General features: G+C 36.3%; 1 protein-coding gene across 4 annotated transcripts in view; it reads left to right on the forward strand.

Moving 5' to 3' along the window:
• MYO3B (myosin IIIB) overlaps positions 1-21743 on the forward strand; it is a 197414-nt gene that overhangs the window by 92835 nt on the left and 82836 nt on the right. For 3 of the 4 annotated variants that reach the window (XM_058840479.1, XM_058840480.1, XM_058840481.1), the window contains 13 exons: positions 128-224; positions 1140-1256; positions 2100-2204; positions 4804-4887; positions 5603-5805; positions 6170-6268; positions 6868-6982; positions 7352-7478; positions 7622-7832; positions 8905-9052; positions 9295-9448; positions 11875-11963; positions 13496-13625. In XM_058840479.1, coding sequence (XP_058696462.1) covers positions 128-224; positions 1140-1256; positions 2100-2204; positions 4804-4887; positions 5603-5805; positions 6170-6268; positions 6868-6982; positions 7352-7478; positions 7622-7832; positions 8905-9052; positions 9295-9448; positions 11875-11963; positions 13496-13625 — 1679 coding nt within the window. Of the gene's footprint in view, positions 1-127; positions 225-1139; positions 1257-2099; positions 2205-4803; positions 4888-5602; positions 5810-6169; positions 6269-6867; positions 6983-7351; positions 7479-7621; positions 7833-8904; positions 9053-9294; positions 9449-11874; positions 11964-13495; positions 13626-21743 lie in introns of those variants that run through there. The other variant, XM_058840482.1, reaches the window with a different exon arrangement.

Raw genomic sequence — 21743 nt, forward strand, 5'->3', positions numbered from 1 at the left:
CCATTTCAGAGAGTGTGTCTGTATTTCTGCATGACAAAAACATTCACCCGTGACTTCCCTTTGCATCTTAATATTTGCTGTCTCTAATACACTTTTATAATACTGGTGCTCTATTAACAACTTCCAGGCATGAACGAATACATACTAGAAGACCTTTCCACGTGGACAGAGCTGACAAGTACTCTCTAGATGACGATCTGGTAAATCTAGAAGTTCTCAATGAGGTACTGTACTGTCTGAGTAGCAGCTTCTGACAACTGTACCTCAACTGTACCTTTTAGGCATCTCTTAGCAGAATGAAAATATTTCCTTCTTGCAATCTTTTGTCTCACCAAGGCGAAGGAATTCTCACATGACAGATTGGCTGCCCTCGCTTCATTCATCTATGCAGTAGCATAAAAGAAGTAGCAGTGAATACTATTATGTAGAAAAACTTAATTATGAATGATGCTAGTTTCAATTCTTTTTGTGAGTTTCCTAAAATGTGTAGTCATAAAGATCTAGATTTAAGTGATTTTTTTTTTTCTAAAATAATTGATTTATGTACAATAATGTATTATCTACTGGTTCTTGATAAAAAGCAATGAAACTATTAATTTTATATTTCACTGTATCACCTATTTTCAGAGTATCTAAATTTTGGTGTTAATAATCCTTAAATTGCATGCCAGAAAGAAAAAGACATCATACTAAATTGTGCTAGTGTCCTGTTTAAACAGTCTTTTACCACTATTTAAAATTTAATCCTTGAATTGAAAAATTTTTATTCTTGTTTCATGGACAAATAAAAACAATTAAATGGACATGTACTATGAGGTGTAGCAATAATGTGTACCACCATTTTCTCTTCAGAATATATTTTTCTCAGGCTGATATAAGAAAATATTCTAATTTGCAATTAGGAGTTGACATTTAACTTAGTTTTATGACATTAGCAGGAATTTTGAAAATATTTGATTTTGTGGGTTTGGCATTTAAAGTGTAGTTAGAAACACTTACAATAATATATAATATAATATATATAATATATAATATAATAATATATAATATTCCTTAAACAGTGTTCTCAGTATATTTACAAAAATCTTCCTTAATGGGAAAATACTGCATAACTATCAAACTTTCTGTAATCTTCTCAGGATACAATTATCCATCAACTGCAAAAACGTTATGCTGACTTACAGATTTATACTTATGTTGGAGACATTTTAATAGCCTTGAACCCCTTCCAGAATCTCAGCATTTATTCTCCCCAGGTAAGAGAGATTCCAAGCTGAAGATGGAAGTTGCTTTACATTTTATATTAACACTACTAGCTAAAATACTTAAGTGATGTTGGAAGTTAGGAGCACAGACTAAACCTCAGCCTTTTCTTTTTCCAGAACAATGTGGCTAAAATTTTATTTTGTTTTGTTTTGTTTCTTAAATTTGGTTTCATTTTATTTCATTCACTTCTTGATGGCACAAATTCCTCTGGAGGGACAGAGATTACCCCAGGCACATCTGTGCCTCTTGTCTAGCATTTAGGACTTTCTTCTGCGAAACAGAAGATGGTTATATGAACCTCCTGAGGTTTTTGCTTCCCAAAGAATTGCTCTGACTGAGGGTTATTACATGTCCTGTGCCATTAGTTCTGGCTTAACAGAAACAAAATGCTATAAACATGAAGGCCAGTTTAATTCCCTACAAATATGAAGAGAGATGGAGCTAGAAATAACTTGGAAGGCTAGAAATATCATGGATGCCTAAATCAGGGCTTCAGATAGGGGGCCAGAATTCAGATTCACTGTAAGTTTCTTTTGTATGAATTAGTTATTTCCTTGATTGAAGGCTTGTGTTTGAAATTCTCTTCCTTGTGATACAGTTCTCTTCATTGTCTTGTGCAGGAAACATCAGAATGCATTCTAGGTGATGTAATTTGTATTCTGGAAATTGGGCAGTGCCAAAAATTACCGCTCCTGCTCTAGATGATTCAGTGGAAATTCTGTGGTATAACAGTCAATTTTTTCTATTGAACAGGCAGATGATAGTGTCTTCTTTTCTTAATTATGTAGCTAAATTGCATATTTTGACTACTGTGTGTATTTCTTTAAATTTAGTTCTCCAAGCTTTACCATGGTGTGAAGCGTTCATCAAACCCCCCCCACATATTTGCCTCTGCAGATGCTGCCTACCAAAGCATGGTTACATTCAGCAAGGATCAGGTAAGAATCTGTTTATTTTGGTTTAGGTTGTATATTAATCATACTGCCACTGTGCTACAGGACTGTGAATAATGTTCTGTTATGTTGTATTCTGGGGTATTTTTTCTTTAAGCCTTTTATTCCTAAATTAACAAAGCCAGAGTAGAAATCTGATCAGATTTGGGAGTTCTGAAGAGGACACAGTGTTATGAAAGAGACTGAAAGGTCAAACAAGATGATGGAGGTACCTGACCAGTATGGTTCCCTGGACACTCATGAAATCCTGGTTGTTGACTCCAGCAGCAAGGTAGTGCTGCACATTGATTCTAGGCCTGTCTTGACTTAGATATTTCAGTAATGTACACTTATGTAAAATAGAGGGTTTTCAATGCCATACCAGATTAACATAGTTTGAACCACTTTTCTGTTGCAAAAAGACACTAAGTCACAAAAAATAGGAACCATTATTGAAATTTTTAGTAAAATAAATTAAGTATGGGTCTATTATAAATGTAATAAGGACAAAAATCCAATTATATAGCAATGATTTTAATGAGAATAAAATATCACGCTGTAAAATATTTTACGACATTCTTAAGATTATAACTTCATACTCTTTCTAATTTGATGTGCTGTGTGGACATGAATATTGAAGGCTAATAATTATTCTTGTTTATAAAATCCTCCTGATTTTACCCTGCATATTACACAATAGTTAATAGAAAACATTTTCTTAAAGTCACAAAAACAGAATAAAATAATAAAAATACTTTAATCAGAAAATGCCAAGAAAATAAGACAAATAAAAGGGACATTGAAGAGAAAGAAAACAGGAGCTTTACTGATTATGTGAAAGTACACTGGCCTCGGAAGTGGTTAATACTTTTTTAATGACTTACATGTTCTTTGATGAAGGCATTAAAGAAAACAAGTACTCATGTAGACTAAGTTATGTGAGAACTTGTTATCTGAGGAAAAAGATTAGTAATTACCTCAGCTTGTCAGGCTAACTTTGTGCATCTTTAATATTATATGTTTTGTATCTCTTTCTGAAATAATCTTCATTCAGATCTAATTCAGTTTCCTCTTTTCTGTTTGCAAAGTATTACAGGAGCTTGTTTACCTGTTACCTGGCCAGTGTTATATATATATATAAAGGTGCACCAGATAAGCACTGTAGCCAGACTGAAAAATGTGAAAAATGTATTGATTCTCTTTGTTTTATCCATTGAGCTTTCTCTTCTTTTTTTTTTTTTTCCTTCTTTCCTGTGAAACTTGAAAGTTTACTTCAGCCTACTGTTTCTCCTGAAGCAGTAGTCAAATTCTGACCAATTCTAGAAGGACTCATGAGCCTTAACTCTGTAAACTGTTGTGCATGGCTTCCCTAGTCACACAAAAGCAATTAAGTTAGGTAGTGTAATCAATGTGGTACCTATTTTCAAGAGCAAAAATAACTGACAGGAAGCAAATAAATGAGCTGCAAATGTCATATTGCACCAAAACTACAGAATACTTTAAGGGTCAACTCCCTTCTGAAAGGAGAGATCAGCAAAGGCTCAGTGTAGTAATTTATGTAGAGTTGTTCCTTGCACCTGCTGTCAGGCACCACAAGGTACCACCAGATAACTAATGCATCTTTCAAACCTTTTCACAAAGCTCAGTTCTATACAAAGGGCTATTGCATCAAATATTTTAGGACCTTGTATCTTTTCCCAGCCAAGAATTTTGTGTATTCGCAGTATGATGCAAATAATTTTCAGATGTTTGCATAAAAACATGTGAACCTGTCCAACTGCTCAGTGTTAACATTTTAATTATATGTCAGTTGATACTGTACCTTAAGTAGAAAAATATTTGTACTTGTGGTCTGTAGAATACATGGAGAAAAAAGGGTAAATAATAAATGCTGTTAGAATTCAAACTATGTTTTGCATTCTTCAGTGTTCAGGTGAGAACTGGCTTTCAACTTCCATGTTGCCCATGAAGCATAACAGCAGAGAGAAGGAAAGTGATTCAGACCATTCTAGGTAGTCTCTTGAGTCTGGAAGCCTTTTGAAGAGCCTGTGAAATACCACATGTTAAGGACTGCTGGTGCAGGAAGAAGGTGGCTATGTCCTCCCAGAATCACCCAGTGAACAGATGCTCATTTTACTGAAATGTTTAGGTGCTCATTTTCTGTTCTTGATTGAATATCAGCATCACCTGCAGAATAGCCTCTCTACACAGGACCTATTTTTAAAGACTATTTTTCAGAGCAAACTTTTGGTCAGTGTGTTAAAAACAGCTGTACCCTGTGATTCATATGAATTCATATGAATTCATATGAATTCATGAGCAGTGAGCTCAGACATGGTCACTTGTTTAAGTGTTCTAGCTCTTCAAAATCCAGTCACTGCTTCTTCACACATGTACCTTGGGATCAGGCATTGCAAGATGCATTTTAGTAATCTAGGGAATAAATTACTGCACTGAGCCTTTGCTGGTCTCTCCTTTCAGAAGGGAGTTGACCCTTAAAGTATTCTGTAGTTTTGGTACTAAACATGAAATAACAGGAATAATAATAGCAGAAATCAAGCATGTGATGAACTATACACTTAAATATTTTGTTTTGTGTGTTCAGTGCATTATCATCAGTGGGGAAAGTGGTGCTGGAAAGACAGAAAGTGCCCATCTGATCGTCCAACATTTGACCTTCTTGGGAAAGGTATTTCCTAGCCAATTACATAAAATCATGAAGAAATCCTCCCAACCCTACCCCAATGTTCACTTTGTTTAATCTTTAATGCTTAAAGTTGTTCATGTGAATTGTCACGCTTGATATAGGGACATAATAATCATGCATGTGAGAATATTGAATTAAGATGCAAGAGTATGACTCACACCAAGCCAGTCACTAGTTTTTTAAAGGGAAGATGCCAGATTCTGAGTGTTCAGTACCTGTAGTTATGTAGAGTGTTTATCATATAACACATAACATTGTTTATTAATACAATAATGTATAATATATATAAATGTATAATGTATAATAATAATAAATATTACTTTGGCTCTAATCTTAGAAGCTCTTACACAATTAAGTGCTATGAGTGCTGTTAGCACAAAATAATAGGAAAATTAACCATGCCAGCTTAACCCTTAGTAGACATCTTTAGTTTACTGTGGCTTTGCTACTCTTACCCTAATTACAAAACAAATCAAAGGTATACCAATTGCAGAGAAAGAATATTCTGTATTTTGCTACCTGTGGGAAATTTTCTTACCAGTTTGTTGGATCTCTTTTATAAATAGAAAGGTTAGCAGAGTACCTAATTCCATGCAAGCAGGAGAAAAGGATTCTTTGCTTCTGGAGCAAGAATCGGATTGGGGGTAAGAATTATATTATTTTAATTATCCTTCTGATTTCTATCTCTTCTGTCAAGGCCAATAACCGTGCTTTGCGTGAGAAAATTCTTCAGGTGAATCCTCTGGTTGAAGCATTTGGAAATGCCTGCACTGCCATCAATGACAACTCAAGTCGCTTTGGAAAATATCTGGAAATGATGTTTACACCTACAGGAGCCGTAATGGGGGCAAAGATTTCTGAATATCTACTTGAAAAATCAAGGGTCATAAAACAGGCTGTGTAGGTATATTAATTGTCTGTCCTATGGCATTTATGTAGTGTTTGAATTGATTTAAGTATCAAAAATTCGGTGGTTTGGATACTTTTCTGTCTTCTGCTAAAAAAATAATCCTTTGTACAGTGCTATGACAACAGTAGTCCTGTTCTATAGGAGTAGAAGCCAGAGCCACTAAATTCTTTGGGGAAATGTTGTGTTCACTGGGTTTTCTGTGTTTCATAGCTGCAGATCCTACACTTTTAAAACAAGTGGGAGATTTCAGTGCCTTGCTTCAGTGAGCTCATAATAAGAACTACTTTTACATTCATTGTACAAGATGCCACAAGAATAAATGCAGGTGCTTTAAAAGGATACTTTTTTTTCCAGGGGAGAAAAAAATTTCCATATATTTTATTATATATATGCTGGCCTTTATCATCAGAAGAAACTTTCTGAATACAGACTTCCTGATAAAAAGCCTCCTAGGTAACTATCACTCACTTGTTTTAACTGCTCATTGTAATTAGCTATTGATCAGCACTTGCTTTCAGTATGAAGCCTTAAAATCTCTCTTAATCCTTCTCCATTCCTTAAGGATCTTTTTTAATCCTCCCAAGGTGAGAAGAAGATGGACACTAAGGCATTAAATTATTTGCATTTGTTTGAGAAGCTGAACTATTAAAACAGGAGGAGGAAGAACCAAGCTCATTATGTAGATATTTTGTCATACTTTCAAATGCAGACAACTCTCCTTATGATTTCTTACCATAATGCCTCAGCTTCAGGAAGAACACAGAATATGCTATGGAAACTTTTAATTGGTTTTTGTACCTTGGGTGCGTCTGATCTGTACTGGGTGAAAGATGTGTGTGAAATGTTGGTAACATTACTAGACATTAACAGAGAATATGCAGATGTTAATGCAACAGAAACAAAAGCTTCTTATGAATTAGCATCAAACTATATAATTGAAAGTTATTGAGATAAATGGTCTTTCCAGTTACTGAGGTACTTGCATTTAAGTCACTGGAACTTGTATTGACATATGTGGTAGTGTGATGCTGTCTTTCTCCCACTCTGTTTAGATACATTGATAATGAAACTGGAAGAGTAATGCATGATATTGTTACTAAAGATTCCTATGGAAGACAATTTGATGCAATTCAACATTGTTTTAGAATTATAGGATTTACTGATGAGGTAAGAGATTCAGTTGCTAAACTGTTATTTACCTTATTTAGGAAAACCACCTCCAGTGCTGCTCTTTGGTTTTGTGGATGTACAAAATTTTGCAAGTCACAAAATCTTGTTATGACAGAAGTGAACTGTGAAAGCATAACCCCCCACTCAGAAGGCAAGACCAGCCTGAGATCCCAATTAGTACTTAGGCAGTTCTCTTGCACTATTTCTTGTGTAAATAGAAGCTTGCTTGAACTTGTACAACTTCATCTCAAAGAAAGCTACAAGTTTTAATATCCATTCCAGTGCCCATGTTTTTCTTTCATGGCTTAAATATGATATGTACATCTAACTGAATTCCTTAAAAGTGCTTCTCGTCATCTTTTACAGGAAGTGTATTCAGTGTACAGAATACTGACTGGAATCTTAAATACTGGAAACATTGAGTTTGCTGCTATTTCTTCACAACACCAAACAGATAAAAGTGAGGTTCCTAACCCAGAAGCCTTAGATAATGGTATACACTTTTTGACATTATCAGTTCTGTATATGCAATTTGACCCTATTTGTGATAGTCACTAGCTCATGGTAGCAGTTGGCCAAAGCTGGTGATTTCCACTGCATAATCACAGTTCTGTGTCTTTTTCAACTGTCTTTTAGCTGCTGCACTACTAAGCATTGGGTCAGAAGAACTTCAAGAAGCCCTAACCTCCCACTGCGTTGTAACACGGGGGGAGACAATTATCCGAACAAACACTGTGGACAAAGCAGTGGACGTGCGAGATGCCATGTCAAAAGCACTTTATGGCCGGCTCTTCAGCTGGATTGTAAATCGTATTAATACGCTGCTTCAGCCAGATAAAAATATATGGCAAGTTACACATCACTGAATCATGTGTACTTACTGTGCATATGTCTGATGGGTTCATCCATTTGTATATTTTTGATTTTGCAGAAAGAGTGCTCTGTTTATTTTGGCTAAGGCTTCAAAATAGCTTTCATGCTGTGATACTGAATCCTGTTTCCAGGACATTAAGCCCATCATTTTCAAAGAGCTGAATATAATTTAGCTACAGAAGTCAATGGAAATTGGGTGGTTGAAGTGCTGTACAATTTTTTTAAAAGATGCTTTGTATGTTGTGAACACGCAAATCATACAAAAGGCTGATAAATAATTGAACTACACTGAAAAACTTCAGTATGTGTCCAGAGTCCTTGCAGTCTCCCTGCTTTTGTAAGCAAGTAGTAAATGTAGAAAACAGATTATTGTTTTGCTGCTACTTGAGATGTGATTTTTTTTTTTATTTTTTATAATTACAGAAACATTATATTGTGCATCCTTATGATTTCATTGCCAGGCACTGATCTGGCTGGTTTGATCTTTTGGAGAAGCTGTAGAGATTTTAGAAACAAGGGAACCTCTCAGGTGATGTGAAAATGCCTCTGATCTGAGATCTCTACTTGCTACTTCATTATGTCATATAGACATATTCTCATCCATTTCTTGCAGTTCTGGTAGTGACTGAGTGTACTTGAGTTAGCACATGGACTTTAAACAGTCTAGCTTGTAGCAGCAGCAGATTTGGTAATTATCCTTCTGAATGAGTGTAGCAAAAACATACCATTAAACCTTGACACCTTCTCTCTGCCTGGAGAAGCACACAGTAGATTTTATTTGGGATCTGCCTACTGAAACCCCTTGTTTCAGTATGGCTGCTAAGTGTCTGTTACTGATTTTCCTGCCTTCTTCATGGAAATTTGCAAGAAGCAAGTGGAAAGGAAGTCTTAGCAATGCTGAGCAAATGCACAAGTTGTCTTAGGTTCACACACACTTTTCCTCCTTTATTTTTGAAGAAGAGTGAATAATTTATGCAATCTCAAGTTTATTTTTATTTTAACTTGGTGTTGCTCATAATTAATTTTGTTTGTATTTTCACATGCAGCAATGCTGAAAGTGGGATGAATGTTGGGATACTAGACATATTTGGATTTGAGAACTTCGCAAGAAATTCTTTTGAACAGCTATGCATAAACATTGCTAATGAACAGATCCAGTTTTATTTCAATCAACATATCTTTGCACTGGAGCAGGTAAATTCAACTCTGTTGAGGTTTAGCTGAATCCAGAGTCCTATACCATAATCATATTCAGGAGTACTTTATAAAATGATTATGTGATTTAAATGTGAGATAATGACATCTTTCTGTTGAAGTTTTGTAAATAATGTTGTTGTGGCCTATAGAGCATTGCTGTGCATTGTAAATGCCCTAATGATGATGATGATGTTGCTTTTACTGTTTCAGTATTAAACCTGTGATGGTGACTTTTTCAGATGGAATATCAGAGTGAGGGAATTGATGCCACTACAGTGGAGTATGAGGACAACCGTCCACTTCTAGATATGTTCCTTCAGAAGCCTATGGGTCTCCTGTCTCTGCTGGACGAAGAAAGTCGATTTCCTCAGGCAACAGACCTCACTTTAGTTGGTATGTGCAAGTAAAACTCTGGGAAATGACAAATGTATTGTAAGTGCAGTGTCATCTTTATTCAAGTTTTCCTACCCTAGTTGTCCTGAGGCTATGTCATTTCATGTGACATATTAAGTATGTTTTTCATTGTGATTCATCATTTTTCTCTGCTTATATGTTTTCTATCCTTTTAAAACTGGAAATGTTTTCTTAAGTATCAGGGGTCAAGGGCTTACTGTTTTTTCAATGTTACAAGGAAATATCCTGTGTCTTGTCCATGTATGTGGGGCACGTCAAGCAGTATTTACCCCCATTTACTGAAGGGAAGGCTGAGACATAGTATAATCTTGTATCCAGGACCAATCTGTGAGTAGCATTAGTGTTGAAAGTAAAATTTAGACCTCCCAGGCTCCTACCCCAGTGTTTATCCAATTAGAAAATACTGCTTCACTCCAGATTATCTTGTCATAAATAGGAAGTGTGTGTTATTTCTGGTGTGCCATCTGGCTGAGTATTTCCTTGCATATTTTACATATATTTTGACAAATTTTGGTGCCAGCCTTAAAATATGCAGTGCATGCCATGTTTAAAGCTGTTGTCTTGAGTTTATTTACTAGAGCTGCATTTTTCCCTGCGATATGAAATAGAGTTCCATTTCCTTCAATGGAATGTGCCGCAGAGACCCAGACTGTTAGAGAAAAATAACAGTTTCCAGTTAAATTGCACACTAAATGTACAAGATTTTTCACTATTGCTAGGCTGAGCTGAAACTGGAATTCAGGTCACAGATAGAATAAATACTGTAGTTTAATTCCACTCTACCATGGAAAAACATTGGTTTGAAACACAGGTGTCTGCCAAGGAAGGCAGGAACCTTCTTTGGAATGGAAAATGGACCTCTTTCTCTCTGAATTATCATTGTAACTTTGAAATTAAGGGGCTTTCAGGCAAAGATATGGAAAAGGAATAAGAGTTCTTTATTAATGGATCTATAGATCTGTATATGTGTAACAAGACAACCAACCAAACCAGAAACCCACCGTGAGCGCCTTCTCCCGGCTGCAGGCGCTTCCCCTTGGTGTGGTTACAGTCACCGCCGGCAGGGGGCGCTGCGATGGTTCCCTTGGGCCTGCAGGGGGCGCTGTGGTGCGAGCTCGGCCGCGTCTCCCTCACGGGGTAATGGCGGGCGGGCTGGATGGGAAATGGGCTGCAGCAGGAACCTCCGAGCGGAGGCTGGAACGGCAGAGGCAGGCACACTCCAGGGCAGACCTTCAACACTCCTCCTTGGTGTACAAAAGTGTTCTGCCTCCCTGTGAGTTGTATAAATCAGTTAATACTGAATATTAGACTTCTGCTTCCAGAGGTGCTTTCCCTGGTCCAGTGCTGGTTGGCGTTACTGCTGATCTGTACGCAGCACAGCAGGAGCACTCGAGCAGACAGCAAAGTGGGATATTTTGCCCTGTCCAGGTGTGCCAGACAATCATTAATTCCACCACTCTGTCCCAGTCCCCAGAAATTCCAAACTTAGTTACTTTTCCTTTAAACACAAGCTCAATTAAGTGGTAATAAAAAGAAAAACCTAACAAAAATATTAATAGATTCTGACATTAGAAAAAATATGTTGATAATATTTTCTGACATACTCCTCGTGACAGAGAATGTTATCAATTGATTGTGGTCTCAGGTCTCTAGTTTCTTGTTCAGGTAAATTAGTGAAATAGAAAGTTTCACAGTATAAACACTAATCCTTTTTAACATGGGTTCCTTTGGATCCTGCTTCTTTCCAGGGATGTTTCCTTGGCTCAGCAGGCAGAAATTTATACCTGGGCCCTCAGTGTTACCAGTTTCTTAGAAACTGGTGCTCCTTTTTCTGTCAGCTCTTTAGGGGTAATCACAGGAAACAGGAAGTATCCTTAGAAGAGGTTTTATAGAGAAGGTTCTTATTTCCTGTAGAAGTCCAGAGAGTCTGTAGAGTCCTCCAGACTGAGAACATTAACATATCCTTAAACCATGATGCACAAAGCTAAATGAATGCAGAAAGGAAGATAGAGAAAATATAAATAGTAGGCATTTAAGTGACCGAGAGACATGCACAGTTTTGAATGAGAAATATGTCTGAGAAATAAACTCATCCCTGCATATACATAAGTAAATTCATTGCAAAGTGTGAGAAATTGTCACATCTTCTCGTTGGGTCTTCCTACTTTGTATTTTTCCATGCACAAAGGCGTCCACAAACAGGGATGTTTGAAAGACAGTCTTACTGGGCTAGTTTTAAATTAACTGTTCCATTCAGATGTGACAGCTTGGTATTTCTGAGCAATCTGATAATATGTGTTTATAGCAGTTCTGACTTCTTGAGCAGCAATTTAGCAAACTAATTAGGATGAAGATTGTAGTTAATCACTCTGTCACTTAAATCAACGTCTTTTCTCAATGTCTAGATAAATTTGAAGATAACTTACGGTGCAAATACTTTTGGAGACCAAAAGGAGTGGAACTTTCATTTGGTATTCAGCACTATGCTGGAAAGGTAAAGTCGTGTGATTTTTCTTTAGTCCAGGTAATAGTGGTATGGTCATTATTTGTGTTTTTCCAGAGTTTCTGCTTTATGTTTTTTTCCCCTCTCATTTTTATAGAAAAAAATGATAAGGTTTATGCAAACATACACTCTACAATGAAATTTTTATGTGTAACAATCAATTTTGGAGCCTATCCTTAGGGCTCTTACACAGATTATGTATACAGTAAGCATCTTTTTTCTGCAAGAAATCTGGCTTCAGAAATGCCAGTACTACAGTAGTTTCAAAAGAGCAACTCTGGAGCTAGGGCAGGCTACATGCTTGGTAACAGCATGTGAATGCCACAGTAGCTCTCTGTGAGAGTGCATGAAAAGCACTGTAAACTGCATGAAAAGCAGTGTAAACCAGTATCTGTAACAGAACTTAAAATCCTATAGAGTGCATTGAAAAGATTGGGACTTGCTAGTAGAGATGTTTCCTTGTACTTTGTAACACCTAATTTATTTTGTTCTCAGAGGTTCACATTCACATATTATTTTATATGAGGAGTAACAATCTAGTTTTCACCATAACATGAGCTTTGCTTGTCATTTCAGGCCCAAATATTTGTTCATAGACAAAATTGAAACAGCCATGTTTTATGTAGTTATCAATTAAGTCTCATCTCTGGATCATTATAAGACTCCAAAATTTTAAGATACATTCTAGTAACTTTGGTCAGGCTTTCTGTCTTGTTAAGAATAACTATTAAAATTCATACAGTCCTAGTTAGTTCTTTGTACCCATGTGAGCAGATAATAAAAACAATACTGTCCAGTTTTCTGTTGCTGGAGAGTGTGCAATTTCTGTGTAAATTAATGGAGTCCAGGGAAATTGGGCTAGAGAGGAATATTGCTAGTGATAAAAAACAGCTCTAAAAAATTACTGGAATTAAACAAAATGAAAAAATAACTGATACTTAAATTAATCCAAAAATCCAGGCATTGATTCCTAATCAAAACAGTTAAAATAATTGAAAGAGAGGGATGTTTTCTTTTCCTAATATGATTTTCAGTGCCATGAGAAGCTGTTTTCATGTACCTGCATTGTGTCCAACTTATTACTACTCCTCCAGCAGGTCTACTTACAGATCACAGGTTTGATGCAGACAACCAATAGAAAGTGACCACCTGAGAACCACTTCTTACATCACGTAAATGATCACCTTAAGCTTTAATGACGTATCTCTGTTGTATTGTATCATGCATAGAATCATTCAAAATGGCCAAGCATAGCACAACAGGATTTAAGCCATTTAACCCAATCTGATATGCAGTGGCATTCTATGAACATAGGTACTCTGTATAGCCAGTTTACATTCTGAATGCACTGCTATAGTTCACTTTTAAGCAAACCTTTTAAGTCCTTTGCAGAGAATTCATTTGATGGTCAGACCAAGCTGACTGGTCTACTTGGTTGTCCTGACTATTCACATTTTAAAGAACATAGCAGATTTTGGGTAACCCTTTTCGTCAAAGTTTTTGATTCTGTTTTACCACACTAGGTATTATATGACGCCTCTGCATTCCTTGAGAAGAACAGGGACACTCTTCCTGCTGACATAGTGGTGGTGTTGCGAACTTCAGAGAACAAACTTCTTCAGCAGCTGTTCTCTAGCCCATTAACAAAAACAGGTATGTTCTGCACAGCTTTACTAACATTGTAACTTCTTTGGTTACCTGTTTCTCTCAAACTCTTGCTTGATTCTGAACAACTTTTTTTCCAATTATTTTATCATATCTCCTTTCCAGAGTGTTTTTTACACTTTGTTCTCTGATTTCAAGATTTCATTTCCTTCAATGGATCTTTTGCAACAAGATTCTTCCCTGACTCCAGAGAAAGGGAGATTATCAGATGTGTAGGGCAAGAGCTCATTCTCAGAGCAGGATAAAAATATGGGACTTTCTGGTTCTTAGTCCTTTACTAAGATCAGTACTCAGTTAATAGTGTTCTGTACCATGTCTTACAGTTCATAAATAATGTGATGTAGATCAAGGTGTTTTGGAGGTAATATCCATCTATTTAGAAGTACAGATGTAATACATAGTTTCTTCCAAATTATATATCATATACTAATAGGCTAGAAGTAATTCTGTTGATTTAAAGCATGTTGACTTTGACCTACATGAAAGTGCCAGATCTGTAGCTAAATAAAACAGCAAGATGAAGTTTGATTACTCCATGGGTAGATGCCAGAATGCCAGTACCATATGCAAATGGTAGTTCTGCAGTATCCATGCAAACAAGCCAGCCAAATAATATTTCTCTCAATACTTTCTACATTCTTAAAGCATCTTTTTCATAATGGTTGAGAAAAATATGTAATACTAAGTATAAATACAATGGATTGTACTAGGTTGCAAAATTATTGTGAGCTGACATATGCAGATGAGGTTGTATGTTTAGGTAGAAATACTTGGTAGATACATTAGATAGTGCTGTGTAGGTTTATTGTACATGGGCTGTAGATGCAATTCTCTGCCTGTGCAGCAGCTCTCTGCCTTGAATTTCTGGACTGTCAGTAACCCAGTCATAGCATCTGGTGATGCATTTAACCTCTGTTGACATTTCTGTGTAGAAAAAGAACATCTGGAGAGAAAATTATATTGGAGCTTTTTTTGCACATGTAAAATTGATATCATAATATCTATTTATATGCTACAGAGGACAGGTTCCAGTTACAAAGTAATTTTTCCTGTAATTGAACTGCTTTCAACTACCCACCTTCAGATGACAATTTTAGAGTCCCTGAAAGGAGACGATCCAGTGAGGAATCTGCTTGTACTTTCAGCTATAATGAGTTTAGATGGAAGGGAATATAGTTTATGATGGTGGATTGGTTTGTGCCCAAGTGGGGAACAGAGCATCTTTCTGTCTACTACTACTCTACATTTGAGTCTGTGTTAAATTGATAAGAGAGATTCTAATCAAGCAAAGCAAGAAAGAAAGCTCACGTGTGGTCAAATGTGCCTCTACACCCAGCTTGCTCTTTTATACCTTGGAGCTATTGTCAGAATGAAACCAATTAGGTGCTTTGTCCCAGTTATCAGTCCAAATTTTTGCAAACATAATTTTTATTTTATTGCTACTTTTAAATCAGAATGCTGATGCCGTCATGCAAATTCATCTTTTTCTGGCCTTATAGACTTATTTTCAGTAATAGCATCACTCAACTTGAGTGTTTTGCCTAAGATGCAAAGAAGGCTCGGTAAGAGATACTTCTCATTGCAGTTATGTACATTTATCATGCCAGTGTATTTTACTTACTTTTATAGGTCTTTTACATTCCTTCCTTGTTTCCTATTTACATTAATTGAATGCTTTCTCCCTCCATTTACCTTCCCATGAAGAGCACAAGTTAACAGCAAGTTGTGTTGTCTGTATTTATCAAGTTGGTACAGGACATCCTGATAAAAAATTATTGTGCATGTGCATCTGTGCATGGTGTTATAAGAATAGCTTAAAGCTCTTACGTGATTTTTATTTTTTAAAAGCCTTTGTGATTTTGGTCTTTTTTTCCAGCTGTCTGATATAATTGACATTCACATCCTGTGTTGGGGCCTCTGTGTTCTAAAATCAGATTGTTGCCAGGTTTAGTTTTGGCAGCTTGCAAGATAAATGAAAGGTTTGGCTGAGAACAGAAGGCATTGCTGGCAGTGCTGCTTCATCTGCTCAGTGAAGAAAGATAATGCCATTCTCTTAACTTTCTATAAAGATGCTTTTGTAAACAAAAGAATAGTGAGTGTGTATATGTCCCATTGTACTCTGTCTCTGCCTCTTAGCCCACTTCCCTCCACTCAACATGTGCTTCATTCCTAAAGCAAACCAGAAAAAATACAGATTAAGATTTATAATCTTGGTACCGTTTTCTCCAACTTTTGGTCAATTACTGACTTAAGCAAAAGTTATTAATTTACATGGGAGCCATATTCCATCTTTCCAGGTAACCCTGACTTGAAATGGGCCTTCTGCCAGTATGTGTGGTGTTTTGTTTGAAGATGAATGACAGCACATTCTTGCATCTGCTTGCAACTATCTCTGGAATGTGCAGTGTAGGTGGGTTTTCCCAAGCAGCGGTCTCCCATACGTTTCGCAGCCACTGGGTGGTGCTATCCCAGAGGCGAGAGGGAATGCGAGACTGGAATCATGGGTCTGACAATGTAGTTCTTTTAAATACCAAAAAGAACGAAAAGATGCCTTTCCCACCCTGAGATGATCCTCTGTTTGAAGTATATTTATATAACTGTCATGTCTTCCACTGTCAAAAACTGAGCAGCATCAAGAAAATAAATACTAAAAAGCTAAATTCTTTTACTAATTTAAGATCATGTTAATCCCTGTAATTTATCAAGTACACTTATCCCCTCTTAACAAATGCTTCTATTTCACAGTAGCGGTCTGCACAGTTTAAAGGGCCAGAAATTAACAGCAAGACATTAAATATACATTTGTAATAGTAATTTATCGTTAATAGAGTATGCAACTACTCATATGAGACATTGGAACTTAAACATTCTGGACCTAATTTTGTAGCATATACAGCTTGTTTGTCATCTTTCAGTGGAAAATTAGTCATGTTTGGCTTGTTTCAAAATTTGTACTTTCTAGCTACCTTCAATTTCAAAACTGAATGAATGTATTCTGATTTAACCTAACAGTTCTCCCAATTGCTTCCTTATCTGTCACTTTTTTTCTATAGACACAGCTTCTTGTGCTGCCACTACTGTAGTTGAATATGCAAGTTCCCATTTAGGTAGAATGTATTCCTGATTGTTTCTGGTTTTCGTTTATCACTGTTGCTGCTACAGCATCTGAGAGAAAAGAAATCACATGAATTAGAAAATAGAGTCTCCTTGTAAGAATAGAGGATTTTCGTTGGAAAAGTTAAGGACAGCCTTGGTACATTCACCGTTGAGGAATCAGACCATTTTACTCACTATCCCAATATTAGACAATGTTTGCAGCATCACCTATAAGGGATGGTACTGTTGAATTGCTTGAGCAGATGACCCCAAGGTTTTTATCTTCGTAGAAAAGCTGCATCACAACAAGGTCTTCTACTCTTGAAACACAATCTCTGAAGACTTTGTCCTTGCCATGACTCACAGACCTTTAGAACTTCTGTCAGGGTTTCTCTGCTCTGCCTTAGGTCCTTACTTGAGATGGGGGAGAAAGCTGTCTTCTGCAGGGAGGGAAAGGAAAATCCTCTAGCCTTCCCACCAGAAGAGCAGAGATGCTACAAAACATCCTTGTCCTTGCTCTGAGGTTCAGTAGGGGCTTTGCTTGGCTACAGAGAAGAAATACAAAGCTGAGTAGCACTACAGCAACATCACACCTAATCATTTTTGTATCATTGGGTATTGCTCACACGTTAGGGTAATAGAGTATCAATATACTATTTGTAATAAGCACTCCTTGTTTGTGGTGCCTATATATTTAAGCATAATCTGTCAAAGAGAATTGAGATGAGAGTTTTCACAACTGGGATGAAGGGTTTAGTTAGTCATGTTTTCACAAGGTAATTTTTTTGTCCAAAGTAGAATTTTTTTCAAACACAAGTTATTTATAATTCACCTGTCTAAAGGTCATTTCCCCTCCTCAGTATTGATTTTTAGTCTGTGTTCTTTCTGCCTTTGAGTTTCTAACCTTGCTTACAAACCTCAGATGAAAGCTAAATATAAATAGTGTATGTTTGTTGACCAAACCAAACCAAACCAAAACAAACAACTAACCAACCATGTGGTAAGAGAGAATGCGAAAAAAAATGTTTCAGGCTAGCTTTATGCAATCTGAAAAACAAAAGAACTATGGCCTTTTGCAAAATCACTTTAGAGAACTGCTTTTTATCACTTCTTGGTGACAGGAGTACTATCTCCAGTATTAAATTGTGTGTAACTGTGATACCATGTGATTCCTTGTGATGAGTCAGAAACCAAAGGAAAGAGATTTTCTTGCATTTCAGTCCCATGAACAGGTACTACTGGGCATACATGGAGTGTAATCTTAGCAAGTTGAAATCATAAGTGCTTTGCCTCTGTTTTGAGTAGAACTGTGGTTTGAGCTGTCATGTTTGATATTCAGCCTTCCTATTGAGCACAGGCCCTTCCTCTGGCAAAAAGTAGTGGTAGGTCTCTCGGTTTGGTCTGTGTCATTCACTGAAATATTGCATGTTTCCATTTGAATTTAGTGTATTTTTTCCCTCCTAATTCTATACATGACAATAGAAACAAAGGCTCAAATACATTTTAATTCTGCTAATTTATTCCACAATAAAATCTTTTTATAATGGCACTTTTATGCTAGTATTTTCACCTTTAAGAGATCTGGCACTCTTAAGGCAAATGAATTGGAAAAAGTCATTGTAATTACAGTATCTCTACTTAAAAATGAATAAGAATTTATATTTTGTAAGAATTTTGGTAAAGTTAATGGAAGCTGTGTATTTCACTCAGGACATGGAGTCTTTCATACTTCTAACTGCCAGTGAGTTGTATGAAAAGAGAGGCTTTAAGACAGCTGTGCAGCATAACAGTCATGAACTTTACTTGGTTGCAGATGTGGGACATCACTAAACTCAATTAATTTTAGCTTAACTGAGTTTGGGAGGTAGAGTGATGGATTGCTTTTTTGAGTTCCCCCATTTGAGCATTTTACAGTTCAGAGTTTGTTTTTCTTCATGTCCTAAGGTTTTGCATCACAGGACAAATGCAGTATATTTATAATACTTCCTAGCAATAGGATGCAAAAAATGCTCTAAAGTAGCCCTAAAAATGGAACTCATCTAGAAACAGAACCATCTATCAGATCAAAGTTGACGTCTCAGTCCTGCTAAAGCTTTATATAAAGCATAACAATTATTTACTGTTGAGAATAACTCCCTATAAATAGTGTCAGTGAATCTCTGGAATTGCACACAGCAGTAAGCAGAGCAGCTGAGAACTGTCAAGTTAGATTTACCAGAGGTATGTTTGGTAAAGGGTGTTGCGCAAACAGAATTACACTGGTTTTTAATCTGAGACTTCTCAGATTATATTGTACTGAAAATCAGCAAGGGGGCAAATATTTTTTTTTTTTTGTCCCCATGTGCTTGCAAATTGAACTCTAATAAAAGTAAAGTGGACAAGTTTAAGAATAGATGTTAATTAATTTTCTGATTTGATTTATAGTAGACCAATCTCTCTAGAACAAATTTTGAGAATAGTTTTTCTTTACCTTTTTCTCAGAAGAGAGGAGATACCTTTCCCAATTTTCATGTTTCTAGCCTAACTTCTCAATCCTATAATGAGCATTATTTCCCAGTAGTGAATAGTAATTAATCTTAACACTGCATTGTATACTAATTAAATTCAAAATCTATTCATACTGAGAAAAGAAAAGATAGATCACATAAAATATGTTACTGTTTTTAATATTAACTAGTAGACTGTGGGATTTCACTGTGCACCATATACAGGATTAAAACAGAGAAATATTCAGAGAACATTATACCATTGTTTTAATGAGTAGTTTATTTGAGAGTTTCAATAGGCACTGTGTGCTGTATGGTCAAACTGTGTCAAAGATGTTTAGTATGTCATTGGAAGCATTCAGTAGCTCTGAAGATCAAATCCTAGAAGAGCATTGCTTATAAACTTGCTAGTGAGTTTTGAGAGCAGATAACTTTGTGAATATTCAGATACTCTTACTTGTATGAATATCCATAATGTTGTTTGGTGTGTTCTTAACAAAGAATGCACTTATATTTCCCACTCCTTCAAAATAATTGCATTAAGGGATTAATGTATCTAAAGGATGAATGTAGAGGGTGGAAAATAAGTATCTGAGTCTGTGCTAGATCTTGTATATTCATTTCAGAATATTTTGTGCAATCTTACTGTAATTTTGTACTTTAATAATTTTTCTTTATTCCTTCACCTTACAATAAGCTGTAAAGTCCTGTACTCTACTGAACCAGTTTTATCTATTATTATTTAACTTTGTCTTCCTTATTCTGGCCTGACTTGTCTTGATGTAGGAGTGGTAAATTGAGCTGTCTGGATAGCAGGTCACAGTGTGTGACAAAGAAAATGTGTTTGTGGGTATTTGTATGAATGGATATTTATTTCATTAAGAGTGAAAATACAAATATAATTAATGTTTTGCTTTACCACAAAAGTAACTGATTCTCTGCCAACTGTGATAATATACAGAAGTGCTGACATCCAAGGGAGCAATGGTTCAGTTGAGAAGCCTCTGAGACTTGATTACATTAGTTGTCAACACCAAAAATGCCTAGATTTCAAAAATAGGAAGATCTGGGACTTTCATAAAGTTCTGTAACTTTGTTTCATCTTAAATTAATATTTTTAAAAGGCAGTTCTTGCCTTGAAGTTTCAAAACATGGTTTTGACACCATTTTTTAGCCTGTCTAGCCTTAGGGTCTTGATGACTAGGGAGAGTGAGAATAATAGTGAGGACAGAGAAAATGTTCCGTATTTTTTTCCATGTGCTTTCAGTTGCATCTTTACACCTGATTTTTTTGTCACTGAATTAATTGGGAATCTTCATTCTTTAGTAGGATTTTGACCAGACTTTATATGTATGGAGCAGCTTCAGCAGCAGGCTCTGAGTGATGGAATATATACCATAAATTTTTTAAACATTGTATGGAGAATGAGTATACTCTGAAAATACAAGCAAAGGGCTAGAAATCACAGTTCTTGACTTCTCCTGGATTTCCTGTTTATTCACTCTTGTTGTAGAAACTTTGGCCTCAAGTTAAACTGAGCACTATGAAGCTCAACAGAACAATGAGATAACTACCATATTCTTTATAATCATACTTTTACTTTTCTGGATAAAGCATATACAGTTTGGGGGGAAAAAATTCTACATAACATGCAAGAGAAAATGTATCAACTACATAAAACAATGGGGGAGACTAGAGCTGAATCAGAACATAGAGTAACTGTATTTCCAACCTGTGTATGGTTTTAGAACTATTCTTCTACATACCTCTGAAAGAAGTAAACTTGTCCTGAGTAGATGTAAGTAGAGCAAGATTATTTTGACCAATGCTTAAAATCACTGAAGAATTCATCAACAATGAAGTTTCACAGAAAATTCACCTCGTTAGTTTTCTTCTAATCTCGGTTACAGATGTGGTACAGGTAGTAGGGCAATCTGCTGGGGCAGCAGAAAACCTTGTATTGATGGTGAAGTACTGTCCTGACAGCAGCAGTGTTCTGTCCTGTCTGCTGTTCCCCAGAGAATGTAAGGTTTGTTGTACTGAGCTGATAACATACAACAGCATCAAACTGTACGCTACAAGAGATATATAAGGAAATTGCTAAGGACCATATCTGAAAGAAATGGCTCTCGTGTTCTGACAACATATAAATCGTAAAAATCCAAGCCAATTTGTTCTGTAATGCAGCTGCTGGAAACCTGACTGGATCAGGATGTGACCAGCCTCTCTTCAGCCAGCCAGCTGGTCAGGTCTCCAGCTAATCAGGCTACAGACCTGACTAAAGGAAATGGTGAACATCAAGCAGTAGAAAATAGCAGTATTATTTATACAAGGACTTGGCTTTTTCCAAACTTTTAAAGTGTATTTTATTTTTGTCTAGATGCAGCGTAAGATAGTTAGCACTCGCTGTTCTTAGTGTGTCATTCCTATCATTAGTTCTGTGTTTGGACTGAGATGCCCAACCTATGCCCTCCTAGCTGTGGCCAGGTAGCAATCTACTCTCTGCTCTGCCACTCTGTTTTCC

Source organism: Poecile atricapillus, chromosome 5 (genome assembly GCF_030490865.1).
Source record: "Poecile atricapillus isolate bPoeAtr1 chromosome 5, bPoeAtr1.hap1, whole genome shotgun sequence".
Taxonomy (NCBI): domain Eukaryota; kingdom Metazoa; phylum Chordata; class Aves; order Passeriformes; family Paridae; genus Poecile; species Poecile atricapillus.